General features: G+C 54.9%; 6 protein-coding genes across 6 annotated transcripts; all 6 read left to right on the forward strand.

Moving 5' to 3' along the window:
* Positions 1–1,233: 1,233 nt before the first annotated feature.
* Positions 1,234–2,970, forward strand: PG994_005200 (uncharacterized protein; the record flags this gene model as incomplete). The annotated part of the gene is made up of 6 exons (XM_066856609.1): positions 1,234–1,350; positions 1,404–1,499; positions 1,578–1,614; positions 1,705–1,772; positions 1,858–2,255; positions 2,346–2,970. 6 exons carry the CDS (start codon positions 1,234–1,236, stop codon positions 2,968–2,970), a joined length of 1,341 nt encoding a protein of 446 aa, XP_066718776.1.
* A 1,008-nt stretch (positions 2,971–3,978) lies between these two features.
* Positions 3,979–4,597, forward strand: PG994_005201 (uncharacterized protein; the record flags this gene model as incomplete). Its single annotated transcript, XM_066856610.1, has 2 exons — positions 3,979–4,281; positions 4,304–4,597. The coding sequence occupies 2 exons, from the start codon at positions 3,979–3,981 to the stop codon at positions 4,595–4,597; spliced, it is 597 nt and encodes a 198-aa protein (XP_066718777.1).
* A 977-nt stretch (positions 4,598–5,574) lies between these two features.
* PG994_005202 (uncharacterized protein) lies at positions 5,575–6,982 on the forward strand (the record flags this gene model as incomplete). The annotated part of the gene is made up of 3 exons (XM_066856611.1): positions 5,575–5,636; positions 5,687–6,786; positions 6,807–6,982. The coding sequence occupies 3 exons, from the start codon at positions 5,575–5,577 to the stop codon at positions 6,980–6,982; spliced, it is 1,338 nt and encodes a 445-aa protein (XP_066718778.1).
* Positions 6,983–8,789: 1,807 nt separating this feature from the next.
* On the forward strand, positions 8,790–10,437 carry PG994_005203 (uncharacterized protein; the record flags this gene model as incomplete). The annotated part of the gene is made up of 2 exons (XM_066856612.1): positions 8,790–8,850; positions 8,945–10,437. 2 exons carry the CDS (start codon positions 8,790–8,792, stop codon positions 10,435–10,437), a joined length of 1,554 nt encoding a protein of 517 aa, XP_066718779.1.
* Positions 10,438–11,668: 1,231 nt separating this feature from the next.
* PG994_005204 (uncharacterized protein) lies at positions 11,669–12,359 on the forward strand (the record flags this gene model as incomplete). The annotated part of the gene is made up of 2 exons (XM_066856613.1): positions 11,669–11,733; positions 11,792–12,359. 2 exons carry the CDS (start codon positions 11,669–11,671, stop codon positions 12,357–12,359), a joined length of 633 nt encoding a protein of 210 aa, XP_066718780.1.
* Positions 12,360–12,800: 441 nt separating this feature from the next.
* Positions 12,801–15,763, forward strand: PG994_005205 (P-loop containing nucleoside triphosphate hydrolase protein; the record flags this gene model as incomplete). The annotated part of the gene is made up of 6 exons (XM_066856614.1): positions 12,801–13,432; positions 13,486–14,191; positions 14,250–14,331; positions 14,601–14,774; positions 14,831–15,067; positions 15,474–15,763. The coding sequence occupies 6 exons, from the start codon at positions 12,801–12,803 to the stop codon at positions 15,761–15,763; spliced, it is 2,121 nt and encodes a 706-aa protein (XP_066718781.1).
* Between the last annotated feature and the right edge of the window lie 4,883 nt (positions 15,764–20,646).

Below are 20,646 nucleotides of genomic sequence, written 5' to 3' on the forward strand. Positions count from 1 at the left end.
TACATTCTTGCCGTACATAATGGATGAGATCAGCTGCTGTATTACGAACCATCTAACCCTCGCGGTTCGTCGTTTGTTTCAAACCGGCGGAAGTGACAGTGAAGCGGCATCTGAAGCCAAGGCCGGTTGACTAATCAGTCACTGACACAACACTCGTCGCACCTTAGCGGCCCGAGGCGGACGAAAAGTTAAATATTAAGATTGGCGTGCCTTAGCGTGCGGGAGGCTTTTGGTTGGGGTTCCATCTAATAACACTCTTGACAGTGTCAGTCAAGTTGACACTCTCTGACATACCCGTTGACGTATGTACGTCCATAGCCATAGAAGCGAGGAATATACCCTTTCTGGAATAATTCGTTGTGTTGGCTTGCGTGCTAGCAAGATAATTGCGATGACGGGGTCCCAGCGTGCAGGCAATTACCTAGTTAAGTTCCTTGTCGTCCGACCTGGTTTGCCTGCTAGCATGCCGACTAAGCCCTTAGCCGTTCCCGTTTTGAATGCGACTCCAGCCCAGCTAAGCGAGTCGGGACAGCGAGTTGACCTGTGCTCGCCTCGCTTATACCCCCAAGGACGCCGCCGGTTCGGCGCCGGTTGGCCGAAAGCACAGCAAGGTGAGGAGCCCGTCGCTCATCTGTTCTCCATCAACTAGGGACGTTGAAACAACCTATGCGATGCTGGGCAAGAATGCCTCCGACAAGGCCGACCGACCCCCGGCTCTAATGTGTCGGGGGGTTCCCTGCCCGATGGGGGTCAATGCAAGGATAATCCTAGATCGTGGCGGCACGTTCGCAGTGAATTTGGTGTGACCTTCGAGACTTGTGGGAAAGGAAGGGAGGGATCGATCACCAATTAGGGGTGGCACCAACAGGAGATCCTTGAGTCAAATAAAGTTCAATCGCCCCGATCGTCTCGGGAGCCAATTGCTTTTTCGCGGCCTCGAAACTCTTTAGGGAAGACACCATTTACGAATAGTCCGTCGTCAATCGATGAGCGATGTGCAGCAGCAGCAGTCACGAGCACGAACCTCCCACCACCAGCTTTTGAGTGTGTCGTGAACGACCAAAGTGCGTTAAAAAAAAAAAAAAAAAAAAAAAAGGAGCACACCGCCACACACCGTCGCCCGCCGCCAGCCGCCTAGCGAGCGCGCCCGCCGATAGGGGACGGAACGGGAGACATTTGGGATCTGTTTTTGCGAGAGAGAGTTGGGACGACAACAACAACACTCGGCCCACCATGGCGGACGACACGAAGAGTATCATCGGCTTGATCGGCTTCTACGACAACTTGCACGAGACCCAGCCGGTGTCGAACTACCCGGAAACCATCATCGCGCTGGCCGTGTCGTTCCTGGTACGAAGACAGCATCATTCCAAACGCAATGCAGAGACTGACTATCGCGACAGGCAGTAACGTGGGCATGCGTCATCTTTCGGATCTACACGCGGTTCTTCATCATGTACTCGCCAGGATGGGACGATGTCTTTGTGGTGTTGGTCCTGGTCCGTAGGCCCCCTTTTTCACAGTCTCTGACGACTGGATGCCATCAAGCTATTGTTGCTGACCTTGACTATACATAGCTTTCCGGCACAGTGGGATCTATATGTGAATGCATTGGTGAGTGCAACTCAGATAAGATGTTGCTTTGAGGCGCTGCATAAGTACCTACTACTTGGTGCGTGGACTGACCATGATGTGGAAATTTAGCAACGAGATATGGCATGGGACAACATTTCATCTTGATATCGGCCCAGGACAGGATCATGTACCTCAAAGTAAGTACCCAAAAAGAGAGAACCATGCACTCCACCGTCGGCAAGGCACATGAGCTAACCCGGTGCTCTTTTACTCGTTCCCCAGTTCTTCTACGTCGCCAACGTCACATACTGCTGCTCGACGGCCTTCGTCAAGCTGTCGCTGCTGTTCCAGTACCTGCGCATCTTCAAGACGGGCCGGATGCGCGTCGTTTGTATAGTCGTCATGATCACGACGGCGCTCTGGGGCCTGGCCTACTCTTTCATGGCCATCGTCCCGTGCTTCCCGATTCAGAAGTACTGGACCCTGACGCTGCCGGGCACGTGCTACGCGTTCGGGTCCCTGGTCGCGCCCGCCTTCTACGCCACGTACGCCTCGTCGGCCGCCATCAACATGACGCTCGACATCATCGTGCTCTGCATCCCGATCCCGATCTACTTCGCCGAGAACACGCCCTTCAAGTCCAAGATCGGGCTGATCGGGCTGTTCGCCATGGGTGTTCTGTAAGTTCTTTTCCCCCTCGTGCCCTAAGTCGTTACAGGGGAATAGATAAGAGTGAAACCGAACCCTGGCTAACCACAACGGATATCCAGCATCAACTTCATCTCCATCTGGCGGGTCAAGACCATCGTCGAGCACCGGGCCGCGACGTTCCCAACCTTCGACCCGACGTGGTACGGCCCCATCAGCATCGAGCTGGCGACGCTCGAGGTCAACTTCGCGTCCATCTGCGCGTCGATCCCGGTCTTCTGGCCGGTGCTGACGGCGCGGCTCGACAAGGTGTTCGTGACGCGCGAGATCAAAGTCGAGCGGATCCACCGGTTCGAGACGGTCGACGAGGACCTCGACGGGCTGGGCGGCGACGGCAAGTACGGCGACGGCGTCGAGCTGCAGCAGAGCCACCGCACGCGCAGCAACACCAGCACCGGCGGCGGTGGCGGTGGTGGGGGGCCGCACAGTCGTGCTACCAGCGAGTCCAGCCTCAACCGGAGCCGGAGCGGCGGGGGCGGGCCGTATTACGGAGGAGGCAGCGGGAATAGCAACATGCACTACAGGGACGAGTACGTGGCGGCCCAGGTCGACCCGTTGAGCTCGGTGGGCAAGGTCGAGCTGGAGATCTCGGCGCAGCCCGTGTCGCGCAAGGTGTCGCGCGAGATGTCGCGGAAGAACTCGCGGGCCCAGATGCTCAAGAAGCCGTCCAGGCACCAGGACGGATGAGACGACGAAGAAGAAGAACAGAGGCGAGTGTTGTATAAATAGCCTATAGCATTTTGAGTTGAATAACTAAGTAATTATCTTCATAACATATACCCTTTCTGATTGGGAGTCTATGTACGTCTACTTTAGGGTGTGTGTTCTCTGCTCGTCTTGGATCTGGGACGAGGCTTGACATCTGCCATCTAATCTTTCTCACTTCCAACCCAACCCTGGTCGGACTGTTGCTGGTAGGGATCCCAAGAGAAACTTGAGATGAAAGACAAAACCAAATCAAGAGAAATGATACAAAAAGAGTTCGCCGCTGTCCATAGGATCTGTCAAGTCCTGGGCAATTGATTCGCCATGTTCGTTATGGCTTGAGAGTTGTGGCTTCACCACAAAGCTGAATGGTCGCCAAGCGCCTGTCACAGCTCTCAGCATTTGCGTTTCAGCGGTTGCGGGACGCTGGTAAGCTGGCAAGCTGGCAAGCTGGCAAGCTGGCAAGCTGGCACCGACCTGCCGACCACGACAATGACCGGTCGCACGCTCTACTCTACCAACCTAAACCCCTAAAAATTGGTGCATAGTTGATACGAATATCAAAGAGAGGTCTCCTGGCTTCTATCGGCAGACTGACTGCCGGTCGCAATGAACTAGATGTCTCGGGGTTTGAGCCATTTGCGTGTGGTCAGTCAGAGAGCTCAGAGCGACATACAATTGATGCAATTGACCCAGGGTGGAGAGGTAGCTTTGGTCGGTGCCGATGATGTCATAGTGATGCTTCCAGCACATCTTGTCTTCATCACACACAGAGAAACCTTGACGAAGCTGCTGTGTCAAGAAGAATCACCCCCCTCGTTTCAAACGGTTCATCTGTCTAGGACACCCGAGCGGTCCGTTCCAGGATACTTAATCTCAGCATCGAACAACGCACCAGCACGTCTCAGACTCAATCTCAAGCGCACACGCCCAAATCATCACCGAGGCTCGAGCAAATCAACATCATCAACAAACCAAACCAATCAAATAATGTCGAGAAGCAGCAGCAGCATCAACGGCACCCCGTTCGCGGCCCTCCGCCGGGACCCCCGCCACGACGAGTTTGCCCGCCTGGCCGACGAGCACATGAAGCACGACCTCGAGCAGTCGGACCGCGACTGCCTCTACAAGGCCGCCTCGCGCGTTAGCGTGCCCGCCACCCTCGGCACCCTCGTGGGTTTGGGCCTGGGCCTCTACGCCGCCGTGCGCCTGCGCCGCGCCCGAGCCGACGTGTTCAGGGCCTTCCGCGCCGCCGAGCGGCCGACGCACGTCGTGTTCGCTGGGGGAGGCAAGGTGAGGCCTTTTCCCTCTCTAGAACCCTTTTGCTATGGATATATCGACTAACGCTCATACAGAACCCGTGCCTGATATCACACCCTTCATCCAGCCCAGCCGCTTCGGCGACTACGCGACCTACTTCTTCTTCGGCCTGGGCGGCACCATCCTCGGCGGCGAGCTGGGCTTCCTGCTGGGCAGCTGGTCCGCGGCGCGCCTCATCTCCAAGGACCCCGCCCGCAAGGGCCGTGTCGAGAACGCGTACCGCAAGTTCCGGGCCGACTTGCTGAAGCGGGAGGCGAATCAGCTCGAGGCTGGCGGACCAGTGTTTTAATTGGGAGACGTTGACGGGATCAATCACACTGAAGAGGTTTTGGTGACCAATATAACAGTAGACGAAGATAATAATAAATAAAATAATTCATTTGGCCAATTGGCTAACCTGCATACCGAATTTGAAGACTGTTAACCGGGTCCGGATGTGGTGCATTAGTTCATACTTTGCCTGCACGTGTACGGAGACTTGCTAGCCCGGTTGGTGGGCACATCCATTAAGTATTGTTTCAGGAATAGCAGTGAGCCTAACACACTATCATGTATGTCCACCGCCGACATCGACGAAGGCATTGGCATCATTGGTCCACTTCATGAGCTGCTTCAAGTTATCTGTGATGCTAGAAAATCTGGCAGTCTGGTCATGTACAGCAGTTAACACACTGTCTATGATGGCTGATGACAAGAGCCACCTACGCCAAGCGACCCCCGCATCCTTGGCCCGCACAGCGATGGGACTGTACCCTTGTTGTGTGGTTGGGCAGCAGCAGCATCATCGGCCAGCGATCGTCCACTGAGTGGAAGCTCAATACGGAGTACACCCAACTGTATACAACTATGTATACGGTCCTCCATCAGGCTGTCGGGATATTTCTATCGCCCGATCGATCAGCCAAATGCCGGGAGATGTGGCATCGTGTACCCGCTCTGTGGGTTTTCCATCGGTTCATTGGGATGCTGCGGCCCCTCCCTTCCTGCACAATGCGGCCGCATCTACATACTGTACAGAGCGCGCACATCGCTCGGGAGTTTGGAGGTGATGTCCACCAGATCAGATCTGGCTTGCGCTGGCCATCTACCCCGCATGCTTCCCTGATGACGCCCACCCCTGCCGCGGCATAGCTATTCGCTGGCCGATTGGGGAAGTGATAAGGCCAATCCGTCAGCGAAGGAGACAGGCCAATCCGCCAGCGAAGGGAACAGGCCAAGGTATTCCTTGTGCCGCGGCTGATTGACACGGGAAGAAGGTAGATTGCCATGTCTCACGTCACCTTCAATCTCGCAATTCGGTGCCGTCCCGCAGGAGGAGTAACGGTCAAGTAACCTGCTCGCGACGACTTCACTGTCCACGAACCGCAAAGTCAATCAGCGACTACAATGGCGCAGCATTTCATTTCCTCAGCACCGGAAGGAGGGGACCGCCCTTGCCCTGGCTCGCGCGACAGCCCCTGTCGTCGATTTACAGCGTATGCTACCTGGCCACCGTCCTGCCGCGCATCCCGTACTGGACCCTGAAGTTCGCCCTCTTCCCGCGCCTGCGGCCGATCCCGACATGGACTCTGAAGCAGAGCCTGATGGCGACGCTCACCAAACCCGTCCTCCACGGCGCCTGCGTCACCGAGACGCCGGCGCCGCTGAGCCTGGAGCCGGGCCAGGAGAAAGACCGGTTCTGCATCGCCCAGCCGGGATCGGAGACGGACTACGTCGGACCGCTGAGGAGCGCCGCCGTGGCGCCGGCGCCCGTGGGCATCACTTGCTTCCTGCCCACGGACAAACCGTCAAAGTCGTCTTCTCTCCCCTCCTCTTCCTCATTGTCTTCGATGGTGATGTTGCACGTGCACGGCGGAGCCTTCGTCATCGGCGACGGCCGGACCGCCACAATGGGCTTCGGTGCCTCGATGCTGCTCCGGCACGCCGGCGTGGATCGCGTCTACTCCCCGCAATACCGGCTCGCTTGCCGTCCCGACCCCGTGCCCTTTCCCGGCGCCCTCCAGGACGTACTGACGAGCTACCTGTACCTGGTGCGCGAGCTGGGGATCCCCGCAAAGGACATCGTGCTCTCGGGCGACAGCGCGGGCGGAAACCTGATCATCGGGCTGCTGCGCTACCTCGCCGAGCACTCCACACAGCTACACAACAGCATCCCGCTGCCGCACAGCGCCGTCCTCATCTCCCCCTGGGTCGCGCCCGTGAACAATCTCGGCCCGGACGTCGTCCTCACGTCGAACCCGCACTACGGCACCGACATCCTGCCGCCCTCCTTCCTCCGCTGGGGCGCGGCGGCCTACGCGCGCCTCGTGCCCGCGTCGGACCCGTACATCTCGCCCCTGGGTCGCCCGTTCGTGACGCCCGTGCGCCTGTTTGTCAGTTTCGGGGCGGCCGAGGTGCTCGAGATCGACGGGGCACGGTGGGTGCGGGAGATGCAAGAGGTCGTCGCCTTGTTAGAAGAAGAAGAAGAAGATGGGGGTAGTATGAATGGCAAAGGGGAGAGGAAGAAGAAGAGGAGGAGGCAGAACGACCTCGAGCTCATGACGAGGACGGGGCGCCGCATGATACGCTCCTCGTAGGGGGCAATTTGGGGTTTGAGGATAGTGTGCGCGAGGTGACGACCAAGGTTGGGGAGTTCATCCGGAGGAAGCCCCGGGCCTCGTTGTTGGCTAACTAGGCTTGGGTTGGAGGTTGGAGGCTGGAAGTTGGTAGCGATGATTTCTTCATTGTTTTTGATATCCTTGTGCTGTTCTTTCTGTGGGCAATTGACTGATGTGTAGGCTCAGACTCAAGCTTTTCCTTGGACAGCCTGCCTTGGCTCCTTCTCGGCGTACAGTCCTTTCCGACTGGCGTGCAGTCATATCTAGCACACAGGCGTCATGCCAAACATACATATAACAATGCGTGTCAGCGTTGCAGTCGGCGGAACTGCTAATATGATATGATGTGCATCAAACCCCCAATGCCACGCCAGTGCCCAGCAGTAAGCACTAAACAGATCCGGAAGAAACACCAACCTAAAGATGCATTTCCAATGACTATCGTACCAATGTCAATCCAATATATGCGGTTTGCTGTAACATTTATTGATTCCTGCCACCGCTGTATCGTACGACCTCATCCCATGATTCTCAGGAGCTGTTGCCTATTTAATATTCCCAGTAGCAACTGTTATATGGTTAGGCAAGCACCGATAGGGGCAAATAGTTGCACCCATACGACTGGTACCATCGGTTGTGATCGTCAGTCCCAATTTATACCCATCACGAAGGAATCGGACCCCTGTTGTTCCGAGGTCAGGCGATCTTAGCATCTACCCACGGATCCCAGAGAGTTTATTCTGCACCATGCGGCAAAAGTACCATACAGTACGTACCCCTGAAAGTGCATACGACTCAGGCTCGCTTTCCAAACGTCACCAAAAAGCCCCCGATCCGACCGACCCGCTCCACTTTTGTTCTGACCTGGGAACCTGGGTCGAAAACCAGACCCACTCGACGACAGATTTGGCAGGGAAATACGTATGTATAAAATTGTCGAAATATAGGTCTCAACCCCCTACTAGCGGTACCGGAGCCCCTTATTAAGGCCCCTGAAACTGTATCTTTTTAGAAGTCGTATACAGTACATACTTTATGCACTTTTACTCACATATGCACTTTCCCCCGTATGCAGTTTCAGGGGTAGATACTGTAATAATGCGGAGAGCAAAGCGGAGAAAGAAGGAGTAGCCGAATAACGAATCACGGAGCCCTTCCCAACCTGCCCGGACTCCCCAGAAAAGGCAATGTCTATGATGCTGTCTCGCAGTTATTTGAGAAACCGGGGACAGCGTCCCCTCGGCAACCCTTGGCAAACAGCCCACAGACACATGACTGTGACCAGAAACATCCATCCGTTCCACCGTTCCAGATATCCGAGGAGCTATTGGCGTCCGAGATCGACTTCAATCGGAAGAGCTTGTCCCAAAATGGCATGTAAGTAGACCTGCATAGGGACCGGGGGTGATGGGGCTGTGTACCGGGAATCCTAGCATCCACAGCTGGCGTAGCATTCATCGCTAATAGTGCTTCAATGCAGACAGTAGCTGGCTGTTCTCTAAAAGGTGGGTGCGCGGGGGCCGAGGTTAAAGGGGGGGGGGGGGGAACAAAAAGCAAACATGATAGGCAGCCCAGCATTCAAGATGTGCCTAGATCGGCAGTTATGGATGGTGTGTAGCATTGGGGGTTCATGACGAACATGCGATGCACATGAGCTCTGATAAATGGTGCATCCCATCCCTCCTGCGTCGAGCCCCGTCAGTGACACCGAACTCACGGAGACGGCACAACTGAGACACGCAGCGACTGTTTAATTTCATCTCTGTCCCGAGCCCAGACGATTGTACTAGCGCAAATAAAGGTCTCTGATTCCTATTTCATTTCTGAGAAACAAACACCCGGAAATCCGGCCGCTGCTCAATGCGACATTAGACCAAGCTCAACATGGGTCTTAGCATCGAGAAAAAGGCGTCGACCGAGGTCGACTATGATGTAATTGTGGTCGGTAAGTTATACTGCTTTTCTTGTACTCCCCTGGCGGTCTTCGGTGATATGTGATAGGACACGTCATATTGGCTGATGGGCTGATGTTGTTGCAGGCGCCGGCATCTCGGGCATCAACTGTGCGTATAGGCTGCAGACGGAGACTCCAGATGCCAAAATTGCCGTCTTCGAAGCCCGGGGCGATGTTGGTGGCACGTGGGACCTGTTCAAATATCCCGGGGTTCGTTCCGACTCGGACCTCTTCACCTACGGCTTCGCGTGGGAGCCGTGGCCATACTCCACGCCCATCGCCGAGGGCCCCCTGATCCTCTCGTACATGAAGGACTGCATCAAGAAGTACGGCCTGGGCAAGTACCTCCACTTCCACCACAAGGTGCTCTCGGTCGACTGGTCATCCAAGGGCCAGTCCTGGACGGTCGAGATGGAACACAAGGGCCGCATCAAGCGGTTTACCTCGCGCTTCGTGGTCCTAGGCTCGGGGTATTATGATTACGACAAGCCCCTGAAGTCGGAGATCCCTGGTATCGAGAACTTCCAGGGCAAAGTGATCCACCCCCAGTTCTGGCCCGAAGACTATGACTACGCCGACCAGAACATCGTCGTCATCGGCAGCGGCGCGACGGCCATCACGCTGCTCCCGAACCTCGCCAAGCAGGCCCGCCACGTCACCATGCTGCAGCGCAGCCCCTCGTACGTGGTCTCGACCCCGAACGTGGGCCGGCCCAAGACGTGGTCCGAGACGCTGCTGCCGCGGCGCGCGGCCGAGGTGTGGAAGCGCTGGTATCACATGACGTTCCAGTGGTGCGTCGTGCTGATGTGCCGCTACTTCCCCAACTTCGCCACGGCCGAGTTCCGCAAGCTCGTCGTCGCCAGCCTACCCGAGGGCTTCGCGCACGACCCCCATTTCACGCCGAGTTACGTGCCCTGGCAGCAGCGCGTGTGCCTGACGCCCGACGGGGACCTGCAGAGGGCCCTCGGCGGGCCCAAGCCCAAGTGCGAGGTCGTGACGGCCAAGATCCGGACCGTGACGGAGCGGGGGATCGAGCTCGAAAGGAGCAAAGGCAGTAGTAGCAGCGTCAACAGCGGCAAAGGTAATGGCAACACCAACATCACCACCACCCTCGACGACGTAGACGTCATCGTGACGGCGACGGGCCTGCGCATGCACTTCATGGGCGGCATCCCCGTCCGCGTCGACGGCGGCGACCCGATCAAGTGGTCGACGCGCCGGTGCTGGCACAGCGCCATGCTGTCGGACGTGCCGAACCTCTTCTTCATGATCGGGTACGTAGACGCGTCCTGGACGCCCGGCGCGGACGCGACGGCGCGGATCCTGACGCGCGTGTACCGACACATGCAGCGACAAAAAGTCACGTCCGCGACGCCCAGGGTAGGCGCCGTCGACGCGGCCCGCATGCAGGACCGCCGCTTCTGGAACCTGACGTCCAACTACCGCGAGAGCGCCGACAGCCGGCTCCCGCGGTACGGTAGCGTGGCGCCCTGGAAGCCGCGGGACGCGCCGCCGCGGGATTTGCTGTATGCCAGGTGGGGCGATGTGACGACGGGGTTGCACTTTGGGGTGGCTTGATGTTTCAAGGGTAGTTAGATCTGCTGCCGCGCGGGAGGCTTGAATATAATGAGCTTCGTCATAGAGCGGAGGGATGGGTTCCTGAGTGATCCATGTATACTATTATTCCGGGAAACCGAAGACTTGGTAATCATCCGCTTAACGAATAGACCATCTAGGCTATGAGCGATGCAGATGGTAGGATAATTATGTTTAGAAAGCAGTAAGAAAGAAGTTACTGAACTACCGCTCTTCTTTACTTCTCCTTGGGTTGGAATCTTACTTTATCATCTCGGAAAGGTCGAGGTCCGCGTGTGGCCTTTATGCCTCTGACGTAGTCTGATATCGGCTGCTAAGGACTCGGTACAACTTATAGGAATTGACTTAACGATAACGAGTATAACCTTTAGATTATTATAAATCTCTTATTTCTGCTGGGCTGCCATGGCATTGAATCGAAGGAAACGGGACATGCGGGCCGCCGCTATTTCCGTGGCTGACTGCATAACAAGAACCCTCAAGATGGCCATATCGACAATGACATTGATCATGGATCCTACTGGGTGGTCTCGGGCTAAAGTGGCAGTGCCATTGTCTACAGGTCTCTAGGGGTTACAAGATGGGATCAGTGTCAATTGACGCGGCCTCATGCCAACATGTCAAGGGATGGGGTGGACAGCAACACTTGTTGAAAACTATCACAATCATGGCAACCAGATAGTCACCCTTGGCAATGTATTTCAGATTATAAAATCAAGCATGCCTGTTAGAACCATACAGATAACCATACATATAGTTGAACGGCACGGCCAGCGACCCTTGATGACTGCAGTATGACAGCCACGGCATGCAATACTTTGCATTGGCAATAAGGTATTCAAGCCTCTCACGACGAAGGATTAGAGAAACATACGCGCATTTCCCGTTATGGGACGTAAAGACAAGATTTATAAGTCCTGACAAATGTAATATTTCTATCCCTCGCGTTATATGCACACCAGTAATTACATACGCGAGATACGTTTTCATCCCTCGCGTCGCATCGATATTAGCAAACTTTTTACGCAAGGCACGCCCAACGTCCCACTGGAGTAATGGCTACATTTGGACATTGGCCACTACCCATTTCTGGAGGAGATACCGGGGATATACGGAATCACAAGAGAGGGGGGGAAAGGCGGGCAGGACAGCCGAGGCCAGTTGCTTGCAACATTGCGCGAACAGTATAAGTATCTCATCGAGGCACCTCGCTATGTTGGAGCTTATCACATCCTCCTCAACGCCGATCATTGCCAATCTCCCGCGGGCAGATCAACAGTAAGTCGTGTACTTAGTCGCCGCATCTCTCATACTCTACCATTTGAACATCCTTCAGTCATGATGCGCTGACTTTTCCTTGTCGCGTTGGCCCTCTCCGGCGCCGTAGCCCAGAACACCGGTATCCAGACCTAATCCGGGTTCAGAACCGTCACGTTGGCCACACAGACGGCGTGGCGGACGACCCTAACCCAGACGTCGACGACGCTCGTGGCCGTCGGCACGACGCGGACGGTGCGGGCGTCCTGCGCACCCACCGTGACTACGACGTACGCGGCCAAGTGCGCCCCACCAACATCGTCCGAGACCACGACGGCCAGGGCCTCCGGTGGAATTACCTCGACGACAGCGCCGCGGGCGTGGTGGTTGGGCGCCTGTCCGAAGACGACGGCGATGCGGCCGCCAAGTGCTGCCAGGCCTGCGTCGACAACGCCGACTGCGCGGCCATGGAGGTCAATACTGCAGGGACGTGCAGCCTCTACTTCGACCGCGACGCGAGCTCCCAGCACGCCGTTTGCGGCGCCGTTGGGTTCACGTATCGGTCGTTTCCGAACATCTGGCACGGACAGGGCATCTGGGTGCAGTCGGGCTGCGGGGAGGCGCGGTGTTTGGCTCCGGGCCAGTGATACTTCAGCTGACTGGCTTGTGGTGTACTTGGGCACTGATAAAGGGGGTGTGACTCTTGCTATCGAACTGCGGCCTACTTGCGTGTGATTACATGACTACTTTGGGTAGGCCGTGTGTAATGTACATACCCTCAAAGTATCTATTGAAGCCGTATTATTCTACAGACACAGCATTGCATGTAGTGTTACATCATGGAAGCTGGCATGACGCTCGTCTTGTTCCTCGATAACTATACCCCGCACACAGAGAGCGAATGGAATACCTCCTTCAGGTTCAAGCGTCTGAACGCATGCTCTTACGTCACGTGTTACCGCAAACGTCGTCCAGGAAGCGTACAATCTTAGAAACTGCTGTCTTGAAACACAGTTGCTGAATATGAACATCTAGCATAAACTGTACATTCGCGCCTCGCATGACTGAGGGCATGACACAAGTCCAATATGCCCTTTCCTAGCACAACCAGCTCGAGCGTTCTCCATGCCTCCCTCCAGCCCGGCCATGCAACTCCACCTTTGTCTCTGCCTAACGACGACAACATTCAGATCCTAGCGATGCAAGATGCAACTAATCCGAATGTTGAAGCGAATCCACAACCCCCTGCCCTAGGGGGACTTCGTGAGTTTAGTAAGCTTGATCCGGGCCGAGAGAACCTGCAGCGCTACGGCGAAGTCATCAGCCGCATCAGCAACCTATTACTCGAAAACCTGCTTAGATGGGATACAGGACGATATCCCCATCATCCATTCGTCATCAGGCCAGCAATGTTGGGTAGGAGTGAGGCCGATGCCAGACTTTGGATAGTCGTCTGCTGCGAAGAGCGCCTGAAGAGGCGTGCCAAACGATTCTTCAACAAGCAACAGATGCGTGAGTTATGTGAGCCCCCGGAGCGGCCCGAGGTTGCCATTAGGGTGTATATCATCGCGAAACCGGCAATACCTTTGGCCCGCGTTGTGGCTCAACTGCCCGCCAGAGTTATCCGTGGGTTTGCACACAACAATGAGCTCTGCGGCGCACCCCTGTGGATCTTTAACCCCGAGACCTCAGCAGCACGTCAGGTTACGCTCTCCGATCCGTTATTCGGTACTACCCAGAACTGGAGCTGACGAAGGCCTATCCCATGTTTAGTTGGCCCTATGAGCCATTGGTGCACCACTACGATGAACCGAAAGAGTACGCAGCAGAGTGGAGAACCGGAAGTGAGAGTATTGCGGCGTGTTCAATGAAGCAGGACATTCCTGAGCATATACAACTTCTGATCGAGTACTTGGGACATGACAATCATGACGCAAGTCAACGAATAAAAGAAACGCAACAGGAGGGGGATGTACACGTTCGATATAGCGTGGGTATCGCAGAAGCAGGGCACCACCATCATCTACGACGTAGTTTGCCCCTGGCTGCCGCGACGCACGGTCTATCCCGCCGCCCCCACGGCGGCGAATGGCCAAACGTTCTGAGCCGAGGGCCATTCGTTGCCTTACCTTGCCGATATGATGTACAGGTTGGCTTTCTGAATGTCGGAGAGTGGAATATGGAATACGACGGCCACAGTCTGGGGGAGGTTGTCTCCGGGTACAGAGTTGCTCCATTTGTCGGGCTGAGGGAGAGGCTGTGGCGAGTTCTAGAGCCTGCATCATGGCAGGTTTATGACGACGACGAAGACTCGTCGAAATCTACCGAAGGAGAGGCCGTGGGGCCATCACAGAGTAGCGAACCGTCGTCCTTCAGTGTCACGGACAGCATCGCCAACGGAAGGTCCTACTGGGATGTAGTCCGGGAAGTTCAACCTTGGCAGTTCAAAGGATTATCTGCCGACTACCCGCAAGTCGAGGTAAGACTAAAAAAAAAAACACCCACTCGCATCGGAAGCCAAACTAACTTGGTTCGAGATCGATTCCGTTGTAATGATTGATCATCAGCAGGCCCTCAATGGAGCAGCCACAAGAAGGGGTCCCACCCCTGATGAGCGATGTAGATTTGGCTGTCTGATCTCCGCACTGCCCCTGCGATGCGTGTAATGACAACCTAGGAGTGTCAGCCCAGCAGCCAGAAAAGAAAAGAGATTTCGAGACTATTGCCGAATCGACTCGAGATCGAGCAAGATCCTAACGCCGCACCAATGCCTGCTCTGCCCTCTTCGTCGACTTGGGCTTTTGTCTTGTACCCCCGAGACTGGCGCAAGTCCCTCCCCCTTAGTTACCCAAATTGCAGGTTATATACGATGCTGATGTGATATATAGACAAGGTACCTGTCCAAGGTTTGAGACTTCTCACTTGGAAGCACGCTCCCATGAACGAGCTGGTCATGGACGAACCCCAGAAGCGACTCATTAGCCGTCTGGTCGAGGCACGGCACAGCGGTCTCCTTTTGCACCTGTATGGAGGCCCGGGCTTGGGCAAAACCTTCACTGCAGGTAGGTAGATCGCCCGCCGGCGTTGGCCCTGAAAGTGACGGATGAAACACTAACAGTATCTCGTTGCCACACAGAATGCATCGCCGCTCACAGAAAGAGGCCACTGATGACACTATCCTCCAGCGACGTGATCGACCACTTCCCAGCCCAACACAAAGTGGAGATGATGAAAGTTATCCGTGCGGCCAACAAATGGCAAACGATTGTCCACTTTGTAGATGCCGACAAATTGTTGGCCGGGAGGCCCTCATCTGGTGACGGCGGTTCATCTATGGAGGAGAGTTTCCGAGGAGGTGAGTTCACGAAACGCCCAGGTTCTCTCCATATTATCTCTACTAACCTGCCTGCACCGTAGCCTTCCGCGATGCGTTGGATGCAAATCAAAGTCTGGTCATACTGGAGATGAACCGGATAGATGACCTAGGCGAGGATATCATTTCGAAAGCGCACGCGCGGGTTCATTACCCCCCTTTCTCGGAGGCTCAACGCCGAAAGGTGTGGAAGATAAATTGCGATGACTATGCCACCCGGTGACACGAATTCACCTGGATGAGGCGGCGCGCAGCATCATCACGACGCCGAAAGTGAGGGCGCTCAAGTAGAACGGGAGCGACATGCTGAGAGGTTAGCCTCACATATTAACATGGTCGCTGTAAGTTGCACAACAATGGCAATGGCTAACAAAAACAACACATTTAGTGGTCGAAGGCGCCGTGGCATTGGCTGCGAAAGGCAATGAAGACAGCGGCGAGACCCACGTGGCAAGAGAAGAATTGGAGGCCATGGTACAACTCTCGCGAAATGGCCGACGCCCATCCACGGATACTGACGATTACAGACCATTGGGGCTGGCGACATCCATTGTCGTGGCTGTTGCTGTTGCGACGGCTGTGGTTGGGCTTTTGATACTTTACCTGACTACCATATGGGGCTTCAGTCTCCAGGATTTGCAATCGTCGTATCTGAGTACGATACGAGATACGGAGTAGGCTCGTCGATGTCGACGTTGGAATTAGGGTGGATGGTTGATAGAATAAGAGTAGGCATTCAAGAAGCTGCAGACTTCAAGAAAGGTCGATTCAATACTAGATTTACTTGCGCGAATACATCTGAATCATATCATTCATTATGCATTTTGTATTGCGGTTCAAGTGTAATCATCATCGGTCGCGACGAGTTCCTCAGTCACAGCCGACAGCGAAAGTCACGGGCGCCGATAGAGGAGCGGGGAGTTTGGGATGATAAGATAGCGATAAGCGAGCTTCCCTCTTCCTTCACCGTGTCACCCACGGAACTGGCGGCCCCCATCCGCGTGCTGCACGGCAATTGAAATTCCTACAGCACGCAATGCTGTTCTTGCAGATGTTGGGAGATCTATCGAACGGTTTCTGGAATGGGATGAGAAGAAGACGATAGCGCAGAGGAGACAGAGAAACGTGATTCGTTCCGGGAGCCGTTCTAGAAGAACCCGAACAGACGAGTTGCTTTGTTGTTTCAGGGCCCCGTTACCACGTACCTGTGCGGTGAGCGTCGCGATGTGGGTCGGCGATGATGTTGCAGTCCAGAATTGAAGGTCCTGGTTCCATCAACCATGAACGACTGCCCATTGGAAACGAAACAAAGGGACAAGGAAGATCACAGTTTCACAGTGCGAGATGGCTTTCCGGAGATATCCAGCACGCAAACAGCAAACTTGCAGCAAACTAGCAGCGCAGCATAGCATGCTGGCATGGCTACGTTACGATCAGGAAGTGGGCTGGCGGGGATGGGATGTGTCGGTGTCGAACGAAACCCCCCGCTGAGTAAGGCATGAGTGTACGACTTCTAAGCTGACGTGCATCGCATATATCGTGCGATACGAAAGCTGCGAATGAACGGAAAAGAGTTTACTTGCAGTTAAGATGACACACGAACCTTATTTCTGCCTGGGACAAGGCAATCTGGCTTGGCATGGAATGATCTGTATCTGCTCGGGAACTTTCGAATTTGTCAAATCACTATCTAACATTTGTGAGTGAGGGTAAATGAAGCGTCGTCAGTCCTTTTACCCCTGAATTCGACATGCTTCCTTTGGTCTAGTCTTGGCAGCTAGCTAAGTTGGCTAGGACTGGGGCCTGTCAGTGGTTGGCTCCGAATCTGGCTGGCACCCTGGGCAGTCCGTCCCGGCAAAAGAAGCCCTGAGCCTGGAGATTGGTCGGTTTGCATGTGCCAAGATCGCCGCAAGAGATTCGAAGAGAGAGAAAGAGAGCCAAACGTTTTTGCGTCGTAGCTAAAGGGTCCCTGCGGGATTGATTCAATCAGTCAATCTATTTCGTCGTATTGCGCAAGATTCGCCTTCCCTGCTCCCCCGATGGGCCCCTGAAACAGAGGGTTTTGTCAGACCCATCAAGGTGAATCGTCCAAGGGCTAATACATTACTCTCGCTGCGACAAGGTCGTAAAGTTAAGGAAAGGGAAAAATACGACACGGAATTTGTTGCTCCAATAAGAGCTCGCCCGTAGCGTAATTCTGAAAGAAAAGGGAAAAGTGCATTGAGCACTAATCAGTCTGAGTTCAGCTGCCTTGAGGCCGATAGGTCGACCTGGCTCGGTCATTGGCTGGCTGGCTGGCTGTGTGTGTGTGTGCTACTGCCGAATCGAGCAAAATCCCAAAGAAGCAAGATGATGCGCGCCGCCGGGGATTGCGGGGGAGAAAGCACCATATGGGCGCGCGGCGGGCATACGAATCGAGCCGCGGAGCCGTTTAGACGTGCTGGTGAGCCTCCGTCGACACTACTGGGGATTCATTCCCTTCCTAGTAGGGGTAGGCAGCAGCTATCAATTGAGCCGGAACGAGACGAGGCCCAGCCAGATTCGTTAATATATCCATATCATTCTCATGGTTCGCGGTGGCAAAGGAGTCGAAAGTAGTCTCAAAACCCCCAAGACTCCTCATTACGTACATACGCAATGTCCCAATCTACTCCTGGCGATCGCCTCCGGGGAACATGACTTCATAGGATGACAATTACGCAATTTGATAAACACCGGCGATTGTGGTCGGCATATGGCCCAGGCGCGCCCTGCTTCCTCTGTTGCTCCTTCGTGCCGTTTTTGGGGGAAAATGAAGTCACCAACAGAAGCGGCATAGCTGAGATGATGCACCGCAATGCAGGTGAGCGGCAAGCTGTTGGAAAGGGCTGAGCAGCATCTGTGTGGCTGCTAGGTCGTGGCAGCATGGATGAGATGAATGCATGAAAACGGCACGAACCCTATCCTATGCAGCCGGGTAAAAATAACTTGCTGTCGGAGGAACTATATACATTGTGATGATATCCCCCCGGATTCCAGGAACAAAACATGATCGACCAGACGCAGAGAGCAATTGTCGTCATCGTAGGAATCCTTTGGTTTGGAGAGCTATCCTAGACAGTGGCGAACGTCGACATGCACCGTCCGCGACTGCCAGGACTCACGCATCAGGAGTCAGGACATTGCCTGATTGCTAGCCCAGCGCCCGATTAGCCCTCCGTAGCACAACTAACGCAATAAGCAGCGAGGCCAGGCACGCCGCACACGAGCTGAAATGCGGATCGGATGAACCACTAACAGTTGCTCGCTCGCTCTACGAGTCGGAGGAGCTATCCGTGGGCACTATGTAGCTAGACCGTCGACGGGCCCCGTAAGGGAACCGGGATCCGGATCGCCGTAGTTTGCGTAGGTTAGTAATTAGGGGTCATTCTAGAACCAGCCGTTGCTGCAATGAGATAGGGGATAATTTCGAGGGAGAAAAAACTTAATAACCCAGCGGCGCGGCAATGCGGCAGAATGAGCTGAATAGGCAACTAGGCTCCGGTTCCTGGATGGTTTTGAGGCCGTCGCAATTGTACGCAATTGGCAAGTAAGAAAGTAAGACCCCCCCCGCCCCCCACCCCCCATACGGCAGCTGAGTTCCTTGTGTGCCATTTGATTTGCGGCTAAGCAAGCAGCAGGGGAGTAGCGGATTACTATTCTGTTCCGGCGCTGCCTGCCTCTTGCGCCGTTAACACTGTGCCTCTTCCATCCTCTCTAGGCCGGCCTACCTTGGCCCCCCAGGGGTCGCCGCGTTTCAATGTTCCGTCCAACTGCAACCATCGCCACCTTCTTACGAGCAACTAATCAATCGACCAGGCTGACTCGGCAAGTGTTTGGGGTTTATGCACATTGGGGTTATTCCGAGTAGTTACTCCTAGATTGATTGATTTGACTGATTGCTCCCAACTCCGAATGGCTGATAGATAACCTAGATACTACTACACAACCCTTGGGGGGATCAGAGGCCGGGGAGAGTCTGGGCTCGGGGTCGATGAAACATTCTGTCCACCAGCAATTTGGGGTTTGCGCAACTACAGGATCCGCCGGAAGCGAGACCTGCGAGAGTTTGCGAGACAGAGCCGAGTCAGCAAACCCTCGTCAAGCAGCCGCCAACTGTTCCGAAATTGAGCACGATAATGGCATCAGGATCGAGCCGTATGTTCTTAGGCAGGCTACCAAGATAAGGGGAAAATGCAAATCTCGTCAACACAAAGTCTCGCCGTATGGCACAGGATAAGCCGTCGTCAATTGCTGACAGGCCGATGTCATGATTTCTAAGTTTAGGCGACCGGCCCCGAACTGGGGTGCGTGCTCACTGCTCAGCGTAGGTCGAAGGTGGTGGAAGGATTACCAAAGGGGGGAGCAGGGATGGTCCAGGGGGGTGGGTTAAAACGGCACAGGCCTAGAATTCGTACAGTGCAAGCCACCAGCGTGCTGTGTGCACCAACTAAAACACCACAGTCAGCGCTGTATTACGACGTACATAACTCCGCCTAGCCAGCGAGCCAGGCCAGCCAGCCAATCGAGTGGGGACATGGCGGCGCTGGCTTGCTGACAACTCACACCTTTGGTGGGCTCGCGATTGTACAGCGAAACTTACTCCTGATTCAATCCAACATTGATGGATGGACTGGCATGCCAGAAGAAGGAGAAAGAAAAAGGAAATGCATTGGCTTCGCCAAAGGCGATAGTTCTTGCGGCAGTTGCCTTTTCCAGGAATCAAACTGAATCATCCCTCCCTCCCTGGTGGGTGAGCAGCAGTATTACGGTAGTAGTAGTAGCAGTTAGAATTATCTGGTGGTTAGGGGTGGTTGCTTTCTCCCTTAGGGGGCAGGCTTGCTCTTACTGTACAGTGCCGAGAGCGAGTGAGACCTAGAGCCTGTCCGCGCTTCATCTTGGCACATCTTGGAGGGGGCTAAATTAGTTGTGCAGCAGTCATGGATGGTTCACGAATCAGATCAGCCCCCCGGAGTATTGCGGTCTCCCTATTCCTCCGCCTCTTCCCAGATGCAAGCCATGGTCCGAAATGGCTGGCTGAGGTATCGAGGTACCGACTCCACTGGCTGTGCACGTCCCCCACAATGGTCCTCCTTTGGAAACCAGGGGTAAGGCCATACGAAATGGCGGCCTCAGGCATCCACGCCTGGCTTACTCGGGACACAAACGTGTCCTCAAGATAAAGAGAGCTGTTCCCTCCACCCTCCGAGGCGAAATTGGCTCTATGCAATCAAACCACCAGCACCGAAAGAACACCTGTCCTCTTCTTCCCTCTACACGCTAATCAATCCTGCTGCCTCGAGGAACCACGCAACCCTTGACTCACAGCCTTGACTCATGGAGGACCATGCGTCGTCATAGGTAGAATCCTATAGCTGTATTTGTATTGAGGATCTAGGAAGGCACCTCTCTACCCAGCATTTACCCACCTCTCTCCTGCGAACCACTTTCCCGCAGCCTCGTTCTGCTTGTTGTTCATCTACTCTACACAAGCTCAACCAACACACCCAAGTCCTCCAAACTACACACACATCTCACCCAAC

The sequence above is a fragment of the Apiospora phragmitis genome (assembly GCF_038363925.1).
Source record: "Apiospora phragmitis strain CBS 135458 chromosome Unknown utg000005l:1.0-4161743.0:1.0-4166827.0, whole genome shotgun sequence".
Taxonomy (NCBI): Eukaryota; Fungi; Ascomycota; class Sordariomycetes; order Amphisphaeriales; family Apiosporaceae; genus Apiospora; species Apiospora phragmitis.